At 39.3% G+C, this 21,246-nt stretch overlaps 1 protein-coding gene across 1 annotated transcript in view; it reads left to right on the top strand.

Moving 5' to 3' along the window:
* SEX4 (dual specificity protein phosphatase (DsPTP1) family protein) overlaps positions 1–21,246 on the top strand; it is a 417,122-nt gene that overhangs the window by 118,599 nt on the left and 277,277 nt on the right. The window contains exons 6-8 of the mRNA XM_089412062.1: positions 3,090–3,189; positions 3,441–3,517; positions 3,613–3,689. Of these exons, the coding sequence (XP_089268188.1) occupies positions 3,090–3,189; positions 3,441–3,517; positions 3,613–3,689 (254 nt within the window). The remainder of the gene's footprint in view (positions 1–3,089; positions 3,190–3,440; positions 3,518–3,612; positions 3,690–21,246) is intronic.

The raw sequence follows: 21,246 nt of genomic DNA, 5'->3' as shown, positions 1-21,246 counted from the left end.
GGTGTTGATGTAGCTTTCCCATCTTGTGTTTCAGTGTCCCCTTCAAGTTCATCCCCTTCCTCTTCAAACCCTTCCTCCTCATCATACATTGGGTCACTACTATTAGGACCATCACCAATGTCCTCTTCTGTTTCTTCCCTTCTATTCCTCACCCTTGCCATCATTAAAACCAAGAGTGGAATGATACATAGAAGCCAAAAGAACACCATCTTGGAATATGGATATAGGTGGTGGACAACCTGTAAATAAAGGAGCAAGTAGAAACAATGGGAAAGAGTAGGAGAGGGAGGAGAAAAATACAAAAAAATTGTCACAAAAAATAAGGGAGTTTGGGGTTTGAACTTACCTCTTTAGCTCTTGTAGATGAAGTCCTCCAAGCTCTTGCTCAAAGCTCCTCCTCCTTCTCCTTGCTCTTCCTTCTTCACTCCTCCAAGCTCTCCTCTCTTCTCCTCTCTTTTCCTCTCTTCTCTTCTCCTCTCCTCTCTTCTCTTCTCCAACTCTCATAAACTCAAAGTGAGAAAATGAGGAATGAATGGGGGCTTTTTCTTTTCATTCCTCACATTAACCTCACTCTAACCTCACCCTAACCCACCCCCTCAATGCTAACTTAAGTTAACTTTAAAAAAAAATTAAAAAAATGAGGTTTTTTTCCCTTGGGCGCGCGGTTTTGGAGGAAGCGCTCCGAAGCGCTGCGTGAAGCGCACGCTTCCTAGCCCGAAGCGCTGCGCTTCGGAGGCCCGAAGCGCCATCCGAAGCGCGCTTCGGGGCCGACGCGTCCTAATTTCCAGGAAGCGCATTAAAAAGGCTGAAGCGCGCTTCGCCATTTTCGGAAGCGCGCTTCCTGGGCGCTTCCGTACGGGGCGCGCTTCGGGCCTAGGATCCAGGGGGGGGCTTCCTGCAACATTGGTCACAATTATGGACACATAGCTTGTCACTGCAGGAACAAAGTGGAATCAATCATGAATATCATGATGAGAATAAGAAGGTTTGGAAAAGGAAACATATACAAGATGAACAAATACAAGAAGAATAGGTACAGGATCAACGAGAAGTGCAGAAAGACAAGAATGTCTTGATAGTCATGCTTTCGTGATTTGTAACAGGTTGTGAGGAATCAAGTCAAGATGACTCATTAGGTGAATCACTACTTTGATCAATCCAGCTCGTTGACTCCTTGAAGTTTGTAGAGAGGGAGTCTATGCAACAGTATATGGCACAAGTCTACGATTGATAGACAAATAGTTTAACAGGTTCAGGGGGAGTAGAATAGTTGAAGGATTATAGGTTCACAAAGGAAGGCTTCTCTTTAAGGGAAGACACAGGTCCACAGGGATCGTCATTGACAAACTATTACAAGAAGGTTTCTCATCAGAGGGAGCACAGGTAGATAACAGGTCTACATGAAGCAAGCAAATTCTCAAGGGGAGTAACCCTTTGCCATTGATGTCAAAGGGGGAGAGAAAAACCTGAGAAGGAGATTGAAATCTCGAGAAGAAGGTGAAGCATGATGTCAAGGGGAGTTGTACTCGCAGGAAGAGTACGCGTGTTGCCATTAATGACAAAGTGGGAGATTTTGCTATTGGAACAATTATCAAAATATCAAATACTCAGTCACACCCCAAATAAACTCTCATCTTCCCTTTTACAATTTTTCTCCTCCAAATACCATGGGTGAAATACCATGGGTCACCTTTTAATAATAAAGTGACTTTTTATAAGTTTTATTTCTTAATTAAATAAAAAATTCAAAATCACTTATGATCCCATTTTTAATGTAATTACTCACTATCACCTTTAAGATGACATTAACTAATTAAATTAATTTTCATTTTCCTCTGTTCTCAAAAACGGACATTACATTATACATATATTCTGATGATATTCTTATGTACGTTTCTTTCTTTGTATTATTTTCAGCATTTTCTAGGAGATGCGCTTGCACTCCTACATTGTATTCATACTAGTTGTACTCTTCAGTTCCATTGACATAATATTGTGGTCACTTGTTAGACATTAATAAAAGTATCTTATCGACTAGGCTTCTTCAGTTGATCTATCAAATTATATTCACATATATTCATCGATATCTACTTTTGTAGTCTTCTTATCCTCGTATTCTATTTACCTATGGTTCATGGGCAACCAATTCCATCTCTTCAACACTGACATGGCTGGGCATTGCATTATGATTTTCTGTCTTTATCACATCTGGAAGAAGATTTGGATGATGCCAATGACATTAAATGCAGGATTCTTAATCTACATCTTAGGTACTGGACTTAGGGTAGACAAATGTGTTGCTGAAAAACTGCCCTATAATATGCCAGAACATAGGGGAAAATATGCCAATGTATGCTTAAAAGTTAAAAATTATAGAAAATTATCACATGTATAAGATAAAACAAGAAACTACAGCCTATCCGAACATTGTAATGAGAATCTTTACCTATGGAATTGAGAAATAGAGATAACAAACACACAATTCCACTAGAAGATTGAAATCATTGCGAAACTATCTTTCAAATCAAAACATTGGAAATAAGCAAGCATCTTCAATATAACAGGATACACTAGTTGGAAATTCATAAAGCAGATGTGAAATTGCTGTAGTTCATAGAGGGTGAGGTCAGGAAATTGAAAACAACCTTTATAGTTCAGAAAGTTGCTGGAATCTTTCGCCAGGTTCATGTTTCACAATCATTGACTAGAAATGGAAAATGAAAGCCCTAATCAAACAAAGAACATATGAAACATGAGTTTTTTCTAAAAAATGTTTATTTGTTGACAGGCATCTGAAATTACTGTTGTTGTTTTCATTGAATGATCTTGTATTAATGTAAGCAAACTAGTTCCTGAAGCAATCATTTTTCTGTTTGTTAAAGTACTTGCATTTTCCTTCCTACCTTCGGAGTTTACAATAAATCTCCGAAAACATATGATTGACAATGGTTTTGCACCTAATTCTTGCAATTAAGTTTCTTCTTTTTGAAATGAGGCATTAGATACCTTGTGTGCTTTGATAGAGCATAAAGACAAGTCCTTTTGATTCTACATTAAATGTTCAAACAATGGATGGTGCTCTCATTCAGGCCTCTTCCAGTACCAATGTGGAAACAAGCAACCTTGATGAAGCTGAAAAGGAGAAATCTGAGGTCTATAGTTCTAATATGACCGAAGCTATGGGAGCTGGTAGGTTGAGTCTATAGTATTATTCAATATTTTAGCTTTCGTAAATTTTTTTAGATAGCAGTTTGTATTAAACAAATACAGATTGTAATTATGCATTTTGTATAGCACTACTAAGTTGTCTTTCTCCTTGTATTTCGATGCTATGAATGTAGATAAAGTGCCAATGACAACTAAAAGCATTGTTTAACTCGTCTGGATTTCAACCAAGTGTACTTTGTATACTCTCTAAATTGTGATTTTCCTTTTCTCAGTATTGACATACAGACATGAATTGGGTATGAACTATAACTTTGTTCTTCCAGACCTTATTGTGGGTTCCTGCCTTCAGGTATATGTCACCTTCATCATTTTTTATTGTGCGGAGAAAATAACTTTATTTGCTTAAAATATGAACTGATTTTTGTTGGATTCATTGAAACATAGAGCCCTGCAGATGTTGACAGACTGAAGAACATTGGTGTTGCGACGATATTTTGTTTGCAGCAAAACTCAGATCTTGAGTATCCTTAGAAGTAAATGTTGTTCTTAACGGTATTTAAAAGACTGCAAGTGTGCTTATGCGGTATTTGTAAATTTGAAATGTGCACGAACAATATATTTTGACAAAATGTAACTTATGTTGTATTATACATGTCCAAGAAAAAAGTGTTGAAAATGTAACTAGTTTCGGTCTTCATAATTGTTATTGTACTCATTTCAATATGTATCCTATGTAACAAACAAGAGAAGAAAAGAAAAAGTTATTATTATTAAAGCATGGGTTTCATGCTCTTTATTGATGGTCTTCTAGGTAAAAGCATGTTCTTCATGCTTCTAGGGTTTGTTAGGTCTTAGGATTTATTGTCATGAGTCAAAGGAGTCAATATCATGTTTATAAAACCCTTTTGGGCAAAATGTAATTGTAACAATAATTATTTTTGAGTCTAGAAGGTCCTGGAAACTCCAAAAGTACCACTCAGCCCTAACAGCTACAAGTTGGCCTAAAGGATGGAATTTGACCCCTTGGATAGACTATATAAAGGAGTAGTTCAACCTCATTTAGCATTCACTCACTAAGAAGTTCGATCTCTCAAGGAAGAATTCGATCTGTAGCTAGGAAGCTAGAAAAAGGAAGAGCGAAGGTCTAGGAGGAGGAAGGATAAAAAATCTTGTTTTGGGCTCTATCTCTCTCACACGTGCAAAATTATAGGGTTTCTGGTGTTGCAGGAAGAGGCCGAAGTTGCAGGAGGAAGAAGTGCAATATCTTGTAGCTGGAGGAAAGAATACCCCGCCTTGACCTCGTTGACATTGGGAGGAGCTGTCTTGCTCTACGAAGGTCTCAAGGGGAAGTAGGACTAGGGTTTCTAGAAAAGCTGCAAGGCCGAAATTGCAGATTCAAAGTTAAAGCACGAGTTGCAGTAGTGAAGCTAGAGGGTCGAAGTTGCAGGTTGAAGATAGTTGGTGCGGAATCAGGGAAAGACTTGTTCAAGGGCTAACTTGGTACATGGTGAAGGACTTGGTTTAGGGATTGAGTCTTTGTATCTGATTTGAAGCAGATTCTATAAGAAAATATAAGTTTTTCGGGTTTTCTACTTGGAGGGGTTTTTCCTTGACTGAGAGCCTAATATATGTGTCCTCTATTGTTGCTATATTTGTTCTTGATACTTGTTTGATAGAAAGATCTAAGTAAAGAACACAAGAAGAATAACTAAGATCACAAGAAAGTATTAAGGTTAAGGAAAATACAACTAATAAGCTGCAACTTTGCATTTTCCAACATGAAATCAGAGCTAAGGTGACCAAGAAAAGCAATTGAAAGGGCACTAGAAGAATTTACTTGTCAAGGGGAAGGAAAAAGGAAGCTCTCAAGGAAGGCCTAAAGAAGAAGACTTCAAGAAGAGTCATCTCTTGAAGAGATCTAATTAAATGTTCATTGATAGACCTCTTTAAAATAAGCATCAAAAGATATTATCACTCTTGGAAGTTGTTGTTGGAGGAATCCTAGGAACATCTTTCAAGGAAGTCTTTTCAAAGATCAAGCATCAAGAAGGTTGGATACATATTGGTTATCAAGTAAGTATCATATTATTACTCAATATCTAAATCTATAAGTCATATGGGTTCTTTCTACAAGGAAAGCAATAAGCTCATTGGAGCATCAAACTATCTAGCATGGAAGAAAATGGTTGACTTTATACTCACAAAATAAGAAGTAATGGAGTATGTTACCGGGGAAATTACTGAGCCTAGTAAAGACAAGACACAAGAACTAGCAAAGTACAAGAAAGGGGGAGTTAGGGCACAAAGGATCATGGTTGAACCCATTAAATATTCTCTTGTTCCATTTGTTGCAAACTTGAAAACTTCCAAGGCTATGTATAACAAGCTAGTGAACTTGTACTCTGTAAGTACATCAAAACAAAATATGTCTTTGCGGAATAAGTTATATAGAATGAAGAAATTAAAGGATGAGGACATGGCATTCTTTCTTATGAAAGTCTCTTAGCTAAGAGACCATTTGCAAGGACTTGGGGAATCAATTTTTGATTCAAAAGTGACCATCTGTTTACTGAATGAATTGCCACCAGAATGGAGTAGCTTTGCAACAACCATCTACTCCAAGAAAAATTCAACTCCTTTTGATGAGTTGTGGGCTTAATGCATATTAGAAGAATCAAGGGTCAAGGTAAAAGATGACATTCGATCAGATGAGTAGTCTCAAGCCTTTCTAGCCCGAGTCAAGAAGCTGAAGAAGGGAAAGTTTGGAAAGTCCAAGAAGAATGATATGTCCAAGGTTCAATGAGTTTGGACACTTTAAGAGGGATTGTCCAAACCAATAAAACAACAAGAGAAAGGAAAGGGGTGAAGCTCATGTAGCCGAAGCAATGGGAGAACCTGAGAAGAAGGCAAAGAAGGAAGAAGTGAAGGATCTTTACTATTGAAGAAGGCTCACTATCCGTCAGGTTCTTTATAAGGATTAATCTTTCCACCAGGATAGTATTTTTTGCATAAGCATCATAGAGATATCATATGATAGTAGCATATATAGAGTTTACATGATTAAGTTGCTTTATACAAATTATCTAGATAAATAGATAGGCTTTGCATAATATTCATCCAAGCATTATCTAACATTATGTTATAGGTTGTTATATTGCCTAAGTGGATCATTATGATCCTGGAAGGACCATCATTTTGAAAGGTCCTTGGAAAAGGCATCATGACAAGGATAGTATACATTCCATGTAATATGGAAACAATACTGTTGAAGGGATGAAGGAACGCAATGGATCTGGTTGTAGGTGTGATTTCTGGTAGCATCGGATGTGCTCTAAGTCTCAAATTTTGCAGGGAGGCTTGGACACATGTATTCCACAATACCCAAAAATCGTTTTGGGAAATTCCAACCAGTGACAATTTATTAAAATAATTATTTTTTTTAATGGGACCCCAAGTCTAAACTTAGGAAATTAAAATAATTAATGGGTATTAATCTATCCGTGGGTGTAACTTCTAGAAGAAGACGAATATCAAGCAGAAATGATCTTAGCCATTGATTAGATTTTAATTTGGGTCATTGAATGTCAACAAGAAGATTATTTAAGGAGGCTTGAGGGTCATTTGGAAGACACACAAAGAGTTGATCAGTCAAATCAAATTGTTGAAGCTAGAGGCAGCACAGTAATTTCGTAGTGATCATGCAGAGAGGGGCAGAGAGAGTTTTGGTTAGAGTATCTTCTCTGGAGCCAAGAATACTCAACAGAGTGGCAGAGAGACACGCAGAGGAGGCAACGCAGTGCCCAAAAAGGGTGACGCAGAGCCAGGAAGAGCTCACGCAGAGCAGCGCAGAGCCTTCATGCATAAGTCTGAGATTTGCTGGGGGTTTGACATTCTAAGCTAGGAGGGCTAGAGTCAGCTCCTGAGAGCAAATTGATCCAGTAGGAGGTGACGCGGGGCCTTAGAGGCTATGACGCAGGCCCATGCATTGACTACGTAGGAGCAACGCAGAAGTTGCAGGGTACTCGTTGGTTCAGCTGCCAGATCAATTGAGACTTGCAGCGTAGAGTGAGGTAATCTCACTAATTTCTTCTGCCGAGTGATATTCTCTCTACTGGATTGCTAGTAAGGCATCTAGAGGTTGTATTTAGAAATAACTTCCGCTTAATAATAAAAACCCTCAGACCTACTGCACCGGTTTTTTCCGGGGACGTTTGTCCAAAAACAACTGTCATTTGTGTTGTATCTCTCTATTGTTCAATTTCTTGTTTCGACCTATTATTTTAAATGGTGTAGGCTGCAGTGTATGTATTTCAATGTTTGCCATAGGAAACTACAAATAACTTGTTCATGTAAATCTAACAAATAGGAGAAATATCATCAGTTGCTGCAGTAGGGATTCTGGTTTAGGAATTTTCACAGTAGGCTCACTTTAGGACATATAGCTAGAAGATTGGATGAAAGCATAAGAATGCATGTTGAAAGTAAACTTTGGATAAGATTCATATGTATGGATATATGATACTTGAAAAGAATATGATTTGACTTACTTTAAGATGAATAACGAATTAAGACTTTCTCTAGAATATTCAACATTTATTAACATCCAATATAATCTTTGAAATATAAGTTCCAACTTGGTAATCAAGTTCAATCCTTGGGCACTCTGATGCATGAAGGAAGTTTCAAGTGGAGATGATCGATAAGGGTGTTGATACATAAATGAGAGGGTCATCATGGTAGATTAAGTCCAATTTGTTTATGGTTTGTTTATCTGGTTGACATTATTTTTGCTACCTAGAAAAGATGTTGCAGGAATACATGATGGCTGTTGAGGCAAGTTCAGCTATATGGATGAACAGTATTGAGGGGAGCTCAATATTTGGTACTTGGAAACCATGAAATCAAGTTATGTTCATCTTGGAAGGTAGCAGTGCGAAAAGATGACTTGATGTTCAACTAGGAAGATCAGTTTCATGAGGAATCCCTAATCAGTCTAAAGATCAGAAAGGCTCAATATCAATAATGTCGAAGATGAAAGTGATGAGCAAGAAAGATGACTTGAATCCTGTCACAAGATTGAAGAGAGAAGGTGGCTCCATGATACCTTGAAAGAAAACAAGCTCGATGCAAGAGATGCGGAAGAAAGGGGAAGCCATGTAGCTATGAAGAACAAGTAGTTGATACTCTCATGAAGACAAGCTATAAGACTTGTGGTGGTGACTTCCCAATTTAAAAGGAAGACAGGAATCTCCTCTGTTTTTGAGAAGGAGCAAAGGAGTCTCCTTAAAAAGGAGCAAGAATCTATTCTCTAATCAAAAGAGAGAATAGGGATGTCCTCTCTAGTTGAAAGGGAGTGATGTTGGACATTACACATATACATTCTCTTCTTCAGGTGATGAAGAAAGAACGATTGAGGATTAGATCAATGTTTTAAAACTCCGACTCTGACTCTGACTCGGCTGAGGGTCGACTCTGACTCCGACTCCGACTCGGTATCAACTCGGTTGGCTCGATTTCAATGACTTGGTCGTTGTAAAAAATACATTAAATATTTATTTTTTTATAAAAAAACATAATTTTAAAGATTTTCATTCATGTTTTCAAACACACAGCATTAGAATATAGATAGAAGACAACATATGATCAAAGTAGGCTCATAAATATATCCATTATATCAAAATGGCACCCAATGCACCATCCAATACATACATGATTATGATATAGAGATCAAAACAAAAACACATAACTAAGGAGGCTAGAAATGGCATTATCCTCCAAAATAGATTGTAAGTCATCAAGGAACTAATACAAGGGTCCAAGAGTGTTCCTCACTCCAAGAAAGTCCCAAAGTGCATGTGTAGATCTTCAAAAGGTGCATCCTCCACCATGATGTCATCTAGGAGAGACCCTATGTCACCCTTTTCAAGCATGTGAGTGACGTGGCACCCCTAAGGGTAAGCATTGGCATCAAAGAGGGATGTGCTAGCCCTCCTAAGTCATCTCAATGATAACCATCCTCATCTGTGCTTTGGAAGAAGGCACCATCCACCAAAATAGGGTCAAGGCCAGCCAGGGGGCATCTTCAGTCCATTTGGGCATATCATCAAATAGTCCAATGTCCAAGCTTTTAAGTTTAGTGTTTTAGCATTTGGAGGCTCATCAAGGAGTGTAGCATCATGTGGATTCAACTCAAGGCTTGATGCTCATCTTTGGAGGGCCAAGGTTAGGGCCACAAACTTAGGTTTGCTTTAAGAAAGGGGCAAAGAACCCATTGGAAGGTTTTGAAGAAGAATGAAGCTATCCCTTAAGGAATCTCTACTACATATGTGATACCACCTAAACAAACCTCTCAAGATCAAGCGAGATAAACTTATTTAGGGACAAAAAACCATCAAAGTATCATTGTGAAAACCTTGGAGTCCCCCAAAAACAAAAAAAATAAAAACAATCGTTGTTTTTTAATTCATGGGCCACTATCATCCAACCCGACCGAGTAGGCTCGGACTCGGTCGAGCCGGTCGGGTTATTACCGAGCCGGCCGAGTTGTTAGACAACTTGGCCAGCTCGGTAATAACCTGGCCGGCCGAACTGGTTCACTGGCAGAGTCGACCCAGTGAGGCCTCGACTCAGACGAACTCGGCCGAATCGGTTCTGAGCTGGCCAAATCTTAAAACACTGGATTGGATAAGCATTTGTGGTTTCCTCGAGGATATAACATCCAAGAAAGGAAAGTTACCAAAACTCTTTTAGAATGGGACAAACATTCAAGAGAAGAGTGATCAAGGAGGACCGATATTCTTTGAGGACTCAGGAGTGGAGGTCCAAGATAAGAATAGTCCTAAAAGGGCATGCCCTGTGAACATCCAGATGGGGTATGTGCGTTGTAGAGGTAGTGTGGTATCACACGTAAAACCTCCCAGCATATTGCTTTTGAATAAAGTAGAGCTTGTCTAGTTAGGCCTCAGAGACAATGGTGGTCATAATAATGATGTCTACAATATGGTTTATCAATCCGACTCTTCTTATGAGAACTCTTCTGTTTGAGAATGATGTTGTATTGGTTGTACAATTATGAATACCTCCCTATTTAAGAGGGAGTGTTGAAAATGTAACTAGTTTCGGTCTTCATAATTGTTGCTATATTCATTTCAATATGTATCTTATGTAACAAACAAGAGAAGAAAAGAAAAAGTTATTACTATCATTAAAGCATGGGTTTCATGCTCTTTATTGATGGTCTTCTAGGTAAAAGCATGTTCTTCATGCTTCTAGGGTTTGCTAGGTCTTAGGATTTATTGTCATGAGTCAAAGGAGTCAACATCATGTTTATAAGATGCTTCTGGGAAAAATGTAATTGTAAAAAGAATTATTTTTTAGTCTAGAAGGTCCTGGAAACTCCAAAAGTACAAGTCAGCCTAAAGGACAAAATCGACCACCTGGAAAGGCTATATAAAGGAGCAGTTTGACCTCATTTAGCATTCTCTCACCAAGAAGTTCGATCTCTCAAGAAAGAATTCGATCTATAGATGGGAAGTTGGAAAAAGGAAGAGTGAAGGTCTAGGAGAAGAAGAAAGGATGAAAAATATTGTTTTGGGCTCTATCTCTCTCACACATGCAAAATTCTAGGGTTTTTGGTGTTGCAGGAAGAGGCCAAAGTTGCATGTCCAAGTTGTAGGAGGACGAAGTGTTGTATCTTGTAGTTGGAGGAAAGAATACCCCACCTTGACCTCGTTGACCTTGGGAGGAGCTGTCTTTCTCTAGGAAGGTCTCAGGAGAAAGAAGGATTAGGGTGTCTAGAAAAGCTGCAAGGCCGAAATTGCATATTCAAAGTTGTAGTAGTGAAGTTGGGAGGTCGAAGTTGGTAGGTGCAGAATCAGGGAAATACTTGTTGGAGGGTTGACTTGGTACCTGGAGAAGGACTTGGTCTACGGATTGGGTCTTTGTATCTCATTTGAAGCAAATTCTATAAGAGGAGAAGAGTTTTCTGGGTTTTCCCCTTGGAGGGGTTTTGCCCTGGCTGAGAGCCTAATATTTGTGTCCTCTATTGTTTCTATTTCTGTTCTTGAATTTTTTTTGATGAAAATATCTAAGTAAAAAGAATAGGAAGACTAACTAAGTTCACAAGCAAGTAATAAAGTTAAGGAAAATAAAATTAATAAGCTACCACTTGCATACTAGAATTATTAAGGAAATTAGAATTAATTAGAATTAAAAAAATATAATTAATAGAAAAAGGTTAAGTATTTGATGACCTGAGTAGTTGATGGATACCCCAGAGCACCCCCAGATGCTAGAACATTAAGCTTCTCTTGCTTACCATGGAGGATTATTGATGATGTACTCGTGGACCTAGCATGCCTCAGGCTGGCCTTGACACTATTTGATGGGCATGCCTTGATGCAGAGCCCAAATGAGGATGGTCTTCTCCCAAGATGATTGAGTAGGGCTTGTTGCACCAAATGGAGCCCCAATGCTAGAGAGAGAGAGCACCATGTTGTCTACTTGGCACCCATGGGGATGACGTAGGGCACATTTGTAGACATGGAGATGCTTTGAAGCTTGATTTGAGGTTTTTTCGTCAAATGGAGAATGATCATGATGCTTAGAGACCTTTGTGGCCTTTCCATTGGATTGATGGAGCACTTGGAGCCCTAGAAGGCAATGACATCATCTATTTTTGAGGGTTACAACTCACACATGTGGGATTCTATTGGCATATTTTTTTGTTAAGCTAGTGGGTTGGTTTGTAACCTATGTTGCACGAAACATTTAGGAACCTGATGTTTCAGGCTGTACTGGTACCCAAAACGCCGAATGACGGCCGAAACAACATGTGCCATAATCATCTATGAGAGTTAATATAGACTTGGTTTCATTCTAAATTGTCATCTATGGGCCTTATTCCTTTTCTTCTTGTAAGATAATGTGTTATTCACTTATTTATAATTTTTCATATATATTTATACATATATATGACATTTCCATTTTTGGGAGGTGACGTTTCTAAACATCCCTGTTTTAGAAACTCCGAAACATTTTGGTGTTTTGTGCAACATAGCTTGTAACCTATTTTTTGTTTATTTAGACTCAGAAATCAAACCTGTGTAGGGGCTTTTTAGTCATAAATTAGAGGCGATAGATCTCATATAAATAGAGGATCAGCTCTATCATTTGTTCATCATCACATTTGTGGAATTCAACCTCTCCAGAAGAGACTTAACATGCTCTTTGTACTTCCCGACTTGTGGATATGTGATCTTATGTGGATTTTGGCTATTAAAGACAAGTTTTTGTTATGGACACGTCATTTTGGGATTGAAAGAAGGCATGTTCTTTGATATATTATGAGTATTTTTATTGAATATCTTTTATAGTTTTGCATGTAATGGAATATTGCTAGGGTTTCTATTTTCCTTAACTAAATGCATATGTTTACATTGTTCAAAATGTAACTAGGTTCGATCTTCATAGTTATTATTGTACTTATGTCAATATGTATTTCATGTAAAAATAAAAGAAGAAAAATAAATTATTATTATGATTATTTTTATTTCTAGTCAAAGGATGTTCTTCATGCTTATAGAGTCAATTGGGTCATTTTTTTATGATGAGTCAATGAAATGTAATTGAATCAAAGTGTTATTTGGACATCTTGTAGAAGAAAAAAATATTTTTCAAATTGAAGAGTAAAAAATGTCACCACAACGACCAATTCGGCCTAAAGAGGTAGCCATTCGACCTCCTAGACATGTATATATAAGGCAATTCGACATCATTTGATTATCCATCCATCACTTCGATTTTTGTGCAATAAGGAGAATTTCAGCGAAAGTCAAAGGAGAGAGAGATCAAAGTCAAAGGAGAGAGAAATTTCTATTTTTCTGTCCCAGTTTCTATTCACACATGCGATTTTTCTGAGCTAGTTTCTGTTCTACTATAGGCCTGAAATTTTAGGGGACAAATTTTTTAGGAAATGACCAAATTTTTGAGATTTGACCAGCGTTGACTTTTTGTGACCGCAACTTGTTGGAGGTGGATTGAAGGAGGGTTGACATGGGTCTTTGTGGCAGTCTTGGTCTTGGTCTTGGGTCTTGGTTATCTCACTTTGATTTGATTCTATAAGAAGAGGATTTTTCTTGGGTTTTCCCCCATGTGGGGTTTTTCCTTGGCTTGGAGCCTAATTTCTTGTGTTCGTTGTCTCTTGTGATCTTCATGTTTTGTACATTTTGATAATTGCTTGATGAAAAGAATATAAATTTAATAAGAAGCCAAGAAACATTCACAAGCAATTATCAAGTTAAGAGAAATCTACCCTAATTTATAAGCATCTTGATTTCTCAACATACATGGAATTATCAGTAATTATTGCATGCTTTGTATTCTTGAAATCCTTAGAAAGGCTACTAGAGAGCCTTTTTTCTGGTAAATTTCTCCCCTTATAAAATGATAGCTAGGTTTAGGAAGTGAAAACTAGGGTTTTCCCCCTTACTCCCTTCAAAGATTTGATATTTCCATGGTTAAAGCTCCCAAGACTCCATCACCCAAGTAGGGAAAAGGCACTAGCAATGCTCTTGATCATCAAAAAATAAAAAAAATTATATTTTTCCTCTCTTTTTCTATGTTTTACCCTCCAAGGCAAGCCACTAGGGCTAGGGCCAACGATGAATTCAACTAGGGCTTGAGGCACTGGAACGTTGGAGCTGATTTGGCACTCTCCTATCTTTCTTACTCAAAATCTAGCATATTGCATGGTAAAAAGTGCCTCACTAGGACTAACATCATCAACCTAGGTAATTTAGGGCCTTACAAAACCCTAACCCTTTACAGGCCTTCAACTTAGGTCTATTTGAAGGTTTGTCACTCCATTGTTTGATCATATCTTTTAAAGCAAACATTTTCCTTGTGCTTGTATGCTTAAGTGCATCAATATTAAGCTATATCTTGAAACCCTAGGCTCAAGCCCTATTTCCTTGGCTTATTCATAGGTATGTTGATCCTTATTGCAAAAATTTTGCCTAGTTCCCGTGAAAATTTCTAAAATGGAAATCCTACTACAGTGATTAATATGACTTCTTCTACTTATTACTTTAGAAATAAGTTATCTACTGTATTCTTAGGGCGAATATTGAAACATATCATATTGCATCCTTCACAATTAAAACATTGCAGAAATTAAATGTAAGTAAAATGCCGACACATATACAAACAAAACGACACAATTATTTTTGGACAATTGTCCCCGGAAAAACCCAATGCTAGAAAACCAGTGCAGTAGATGAGGGTTTTATTATTCTTCAGCAAAAATCAACATGTACAAAATTTCACCCAGCAGTATAGCACTGAGAAATATTTACAAACGTTCCTGAACAAGTGTCTAACCCGAGAGAGAGGTTCCTTGTTAATTTTAGGTATGTTCTATGCTAGAGCAATTTATTTCAATTTCTTTTCCACATTAGCAATCACATCAGCGTAAAGTAAACTGCAGATAGAACATAAATATAAATCGCAGAAAACAAGCCAAGACTAGAGGACACAAGATGGGGCGCTAGCCAGGGACAGACCCCACAATGTGGGGAAACCCTTGATCAATTCTTCTTTTATGTTCTTCAAAGTTCAGCAAAGAAAGTGAGAGAGATAGAACATTTACAATAGAAGTCAATCACTTTGACTTTTGATATCGGCATGAGATCAGTTGAAGACATATTGCTTCAACTGATTCTCTAAGGCGACTCGTTCACCTATCATAGCGCTGCATCTCGTCTATTTGCTGCACATTACCGTGTGACACCTTGCTGTACTATCACATGTGTTGAACCTTGATGACTGAGCTGCTCTCATCTTCATGTTGCTCATCATGCTGCATCTTCCATGGTCTTATTCATCATCAAGTTGCCCATGCTCATGATCTCATTCATCATTATGCTGCCCATGCTTATATCATCATGCATCATTATGCTGCCCATGCTCATATCATCATGCTGCTTATTATTCTGCCCATGATCTCATACATCATGCTGCCCATACTCATATCATCATGCATCATTATGATGCCCATGCTCATATCATCATGCTGCTTATTATGCTGCCCATGATCTCATACATCATGCTGCCTTCCTTCGGAGACAGATGCTCCGGCTGTTTCGACAGTTCCCGGTAGTTCCGATAGTTTCGACATTTCTGGCTTTTTTGGCATTTCCGACATTTTCGACAGTTCTGGCTTTTTTGGCTTTTCTGTTAGTTCCAGCTTTTCCGGTATTTACAACTTTTCCAGCTTTTCTGGCAGTTCTCGTAGTTCCGCCTTTTCCGGCAGTTCCGCCTTTTCTGGCTTTTCCGTCTTTTCCTTAGGATCTCTCCTCATACTAAAACCCAAAGACAAGTAGAGAGAGGAAGAGATCCAAGTGTATGTGGAAATGACTTGAAGTCCTCTTCTATTTATACTAAAACGTAGGGGTTGAATAGACATTACTGTTGGGCTTCTGAGCCTACATAAGTTGGTGGCCGACTTAACAATTTGTCCATAAGATAAATAAATTCATAACTTCATAAATACTTATCGGAATCGAATGATCTTTAGATCAATATTACACCTCTCAATGAGAGGGATCCAATAAAAATATCAGCTGCCATAAATAATATGACCCACAGGGAGTTTGGCCATAGTTGCCAATTTTAACACTCCCTCTCAACTAGGGAGAACTCCATCCGTTGATCCATATGTCCAATTGTACTATCTCTGCCATCAGTGCCCTGCACTGCTCTGCTAGCTCTACTCAGCTCTGCTGGCTCGGCTTTTCTCAGCTCTGCTGGCTCTGCTCTGCTCTACTATGTTGGCTCTGCTGGCTCTACTCTACTCTGCTTAGCTCTACTGGCTCGGCTCTGCTCTGCTCAGCTCAGATCTGCTCTGCTCAACTCTGCTGGCTCTGCTTTGCTCAACTTAGCTCTACTGAACCATGAAGAAGAAGAATTGATCGAGAATGTGTCATTCCATTCTCCACTGACCCGAAGTCAGTCTCAGAGTGTGTACCACTGGTCCCAGACCAGTACTCTACTGACTCGAAGTCAGTCTCAGAGTATGTACCATTGGCCCCAGACTAGTCCTCAACTGACCCGAAGTGAGTGTCATATTGGGTACAACTCCTATCACTGGTCCCAGACCAGTATCATTGATCCCAGATCAATGAAGGTCATCCTAGCATAGGGAGTATGGTAGATACACCGATGCGTCCATCAGTACTACTATGGTCCCTATCCCTGCTCATTGATCAAATGAGAGGTACTTCCCATGAGTCCTAGACTGCATGGGTAGGATGCCTCGACAGGAGAACTTAATCAATCCTGTCCTCACAGGAGAACTAATAATCCTGCTACACAATCGCCATGGAGAACACATCATCCAAGCCTCATAGGAGAACTAATCATCTTGCTACACAATCGTCATGGAGAACACATCATCCAGACCTCACAGGAGAACTAATCATCCTGCTACACAATCGTCATGGAGAACACATCATCTAGACCTCATAGGAGAACTAATCATCTTGCTACACAATCGTCATGGAGAACACATCATCCAAACCTCACAGGAGAATTAATCATCCTGCTACACAGGAGAGCGAATCATCTTGCTACACAGGAGAGCGAATCATCCTGTCCCACAAGAAAGCGAATCATCTTGTCCCATAAGAGAGCAAATCATCTTGTTCCACAAGAGAGCGAATCATCTTGTTCACATGAGATCGAATCATCCTGTCCCACAAGAGAGCGAATCATCTTGTCCCACAAGAGAGCGAATCATCTTCTCCACAGGAAAGCGAATCATCTTGTCCACAGGAGAGTGAATCATCCTGTCCCAGTGTGCACCACCAGGGGAGGGTGAGTCACCCTGTGGTTGTATGTTGCTCCAGTAAGAACCGTAAGCCCCCAGAGCTCCCAGAGCTCAATGTATGCAACATGCAGGACCCTTTTACAAGGGTCTCTCGAAGACTCCAAGTCGTTTGGGAAAATCACAAATTTGATCTTTCCCAGGGGCTCTGACATTTTGTAGCGACCTGTACATCATCTCAGTGCGATGGAGCCTCCTTGCTCATCGACTTACCATATCCCAGATAAGGCAGTATATGATGTCTATCTGCTGGAGCAATCATTGAATACGAGATTCCTCAATAATTGAATCCCACCTCTGGTTGTCACAGAGAATCACAGTGGTATTCATCATATGTACTCACTGAAGAGTTTCCACAACCAGGCAACTTCATACGAGGTCATACTCGTATTTATGTATTTGGTCTCGGTAGTACTTATAACAACCGATTTCTGCTTCTTGCTCATCCGTGATATCGAAGCAGAATCCAAAGAGAAACAACACTGAGAAGTGCTCTAGTGATCCTCCACACTGCCTGCCCAGTTAACATTCGAATAATCATGCAGTTTTCATATTTCTGGCAGTGTATCTCAATCCATGAGAGATTGTGCCCTGAAGATATCTCAAAGGATTCTTGGCACCAATCCAGTGAGGCTCAACCAAATATGAGCTCACCATGCTAACTACAAAACATATGTCTGGAGTTCACCAAGAACATCAACGTGATTGAGTTTATGAAACTCAGAGGCATTTCCCAAATCTGGTCCGACATCACTACCATATAACTTCTGAAAGTTAATATCCTTGAGGTAGTCACAGGCTTGCAGTTTATCATTCCACATTCGGAATCCAACTCCCTCTTACTATTGCAAATGAGAGGGTCTGCACCTGTCAGAAAAAGGTTGTACTTATGAGGTGCCAGTATGAGAGGTCTATCATCCACAACCTTCGGGTAATGGTTTGGATCAGTTTCACTCCTAGTGAATCTCCACTTGATCAAAAAACTATCAATCCTCTCATACTACGCCCGAGGTGTTTTGCTTCAAGCCATAATGGGCTTTCTACTACGCCCGAGGTGTTTTGCGTCAAGCCATAATGGGCTTTCTTCCACCTGTATACATGAGATACCCGTTCATGAATCTCAAACTCCACGGGTTGTTCCAAACCTGTGGACCTGCTACATGAGGGGAATGGTCCCCTTGTAAGATTTTCCTTAGGTACATCTCAGACATGTACCTTCATGCTCTTTTTGAATTCAGGCATCCCCGTCACCATCTGACTCACAGACCTCCAGTGCCGAGTCAATGGACATGGTCCCCAGTGGACTTGATACAACCTTGAACGCTAAAACATCTTTGAAAAATCTATTTTCAAACACGTACCTTTCCATCGATGAGTGCCACCCTGAAACCTTAAACTTCCATTTCCGAGATGGACACCAGGTTCTTCTTGCGATCAGGTACATAAAAGAGATTCTGGGGTTCCTTTCTTTTTTGAAGAGTCGACCATTTCCTTGATGACCTGAATTACTTATCATTCCTCTGATCATTGAAGATGTCCCTGGAGTGATTGTTATCTTCATCAAGAGATATGTCTCTGCTATTCAGACACTCCTTTGCATTATGGCCGAACTTATTGCAACCAAGGCATCTGCCTTTCCTTCCGCCCTTAGATCTGAACTTCCCAATGAAGTGATCTTCCACTGTGCCATTCTGATAATATTCTCTGCTTCCACTTCACCCTTAGCGAACTTAGAAGAGAGATGTGGAACTCATTGATCCTTTTGTCTTGTCCCTATTGTCTTTGGTGATTGCTCTTTCACTCTTGCTTGGGTATTGTCTTCACCTTAGCTCTGATACCATGTTAATTTTAGGTATGTTCTATGCTAGAGCAATTTATTTCAATTTCTTTTCCACATTAGCAATCACATCGGCATAAAGTAAACTGCAGATAGAACATAAATATAAATCACAGAAAACAAGCCAAGACAAGAGGACACAAGATGTGGCGCTAGCCAGGGACAAACCCCACAATGTGGGGAAACCCTTGATCAATTCTTCTTTTATGTTCTTCAAAGTTCAGCAGAGAAAGTGAGAGAGATAGTACATTTACAATAGAAGTCAATCACTTTGAATTTTGATATCGGCATGAGATCAGTTGAAGACATATTGCTTCAATTGATTTTCTAAGGTGACTCGTTCACCTATCATAGTGCTGCATCTCGTCTATTTGCTGCACATTACCGTGTGACACCTTGCTGTACTGTCAAATGTGTTGAACCTTGATGACTGAGCTGCTCTCATCTTCATACTGCTCATCATGCTGCATCTTCCATGGTCTTATTCATCATCAAGCTACCCATGCTCATGATCTCATTCATCATTATGCTGCCCATGCTCATATCATCATGCATCATTATGTTGCCCATGCTCATATCATCATGCTACTTATTATGCTGCCCATGATCTCATACATCATGTTGCCCATGATCTCATACATCATGCAACATTATGATGCCCATGCTCATATCATCATGTTGCTTATTATGCTGCCCATGATCTCATACATCATGTTGCCTTCCTTTGGAGATAGATGCTCCGGCTGTTTCGGCAGTTCCCGGTAGTTCCGGCTTTTCTGGTAGTTCCGGCTTTTCTGGCAGTTTCGACATTTCCGGCTTTTCCGGCTTTTCCGCTATTTCCGAATTTTTTGGCGTTTTCGGTAGTTCCGGCTTTTCTGGCTTTTTTGGCTTTTCTGTTTTTTTCGGCAGTTCCAACAGCTTTTCTGGCAGTTCCGCCTTTTCCGGTAGTTTTGGCTTTTCCGGCTTTTCCTTAGGATCTCTCCTCCTACTAAAACCCAAAGACAAGTAGAGAGAGGAAGAGATCCAAGTGTATGTGGAAATGACTTGAAGTCCTCTTCTATTTATACTAAAATGTAGAGGTTGAATAGACATCACTGTTGGGCCTCTGAGCCTACATAAGTTGTTGGCCGACTTAACAATTTGTCCATAACATAAATAAATTCACAACTTCATAAATACTTATCGGAATCGAATGATCTTTAGATCAATCCTACACCTCTCAATGAGAGGGATCCAATAAAAATATCAGCTGCCATAAATAATATGACCCACATGGAGTTTGGCCCTAGTTGCCAATTTTAACATTCCTTGACCCTCTGCGTCTCTTTGGCTTGCCCAACGTCAATTTATCTGGCCTTTGGACTGGCCTACGTAATGCCTGAGTCACTCAGGCCAGCGCTGCCTCTTCCGGCGTCAATCTGCCCAATGTTGTTCCTTCTGCAGCTCTATGTCCTTTTCCCTGTCGCCCTGACTGATGTTGAACCCTCTCTGTCACTCCTCCACCTGCAACTCTCCCTCTGAATCGACTTTTCTCTTTCCAAACTTCAACCAGTGAGAAAATCGATTTTTCTTGGGCAACTAAGTATCTGCTTGGTGTATTTTCCAAATGACCCTCAAGTCCCTCCTTATATCTTCTTGTTGAGCAATCAATGGCCTAGATTAAAACATAATCAAAGGCTCAGATCGTTTTGACTTGATTCAAGGCCCTTTCTAGAAGTTTCACCCTTGATTAGATTAATACCCATTAATATTTTAATTTTCCTAAGTTTAGACTTAGGAACTCCATTAAAAATATTAATTATTTTAATAAAATCACTTCTGGGTGGAATTTCCCAAAACAATTTTTGGGTTCTTTGGAATACCTGTGCCCAAGCCTCCTTGCAAAATTTGAGGCTTAGAGCACATTCGATGCTACCCCAAATCAACAGTTCGAAGTGAGAAGTACGTTGATCAAGGCTCCTACATATCACCTTGATCCTATCAAATTAGAATACCTTTAAGTGATCTATACTAGGAAGCCTCTTGTGTGGTGAAATTCCACTAAAGAGCAGGAGGTGGAGTGCTATGGTGACAACAATAACCACCTCATTGTTGTGTCTTAATTTGGCTTTTGCCTTATGAAACCTCTCACAAGGCATGCTAGATATTGAGGCAACAGTTCCAACCTCATTAGACTTCATATGGAGAAAGTAGAATTTCATATCCTACTGAGAATTCAATAGACTTAACATTTTTCCAGAGTTTGTGGTTGCTAGGATTGTAGCGTCTCTATTAGATTCTATCATGTATGAGGGTATGGGATCGATATTAATGAAGACCACCAAGTTATGAGATTTTGCATCATGTAATCATCTATGAG

Source organism: Pinus tabuliformis, chromosome 3_1, assembly GCF_031772625.1.
Source record: "Pinus tabuliformis cultivar Carrire ecotype Pingquan chromosome 3_1, CPIR1, whole genome shotgun sequence".
NCBI classification, from domain to species: Eukaryota; Viridiplantae; Streptophyta; class Pinopsida; order Pinales; family Pinaceae; genus Pinus; species Pinus tabuliformis.
Note: the sequence above shows the minus strand (reverse complement) of the source record. Positions and strands in the feature narration are given on the sequence as shown.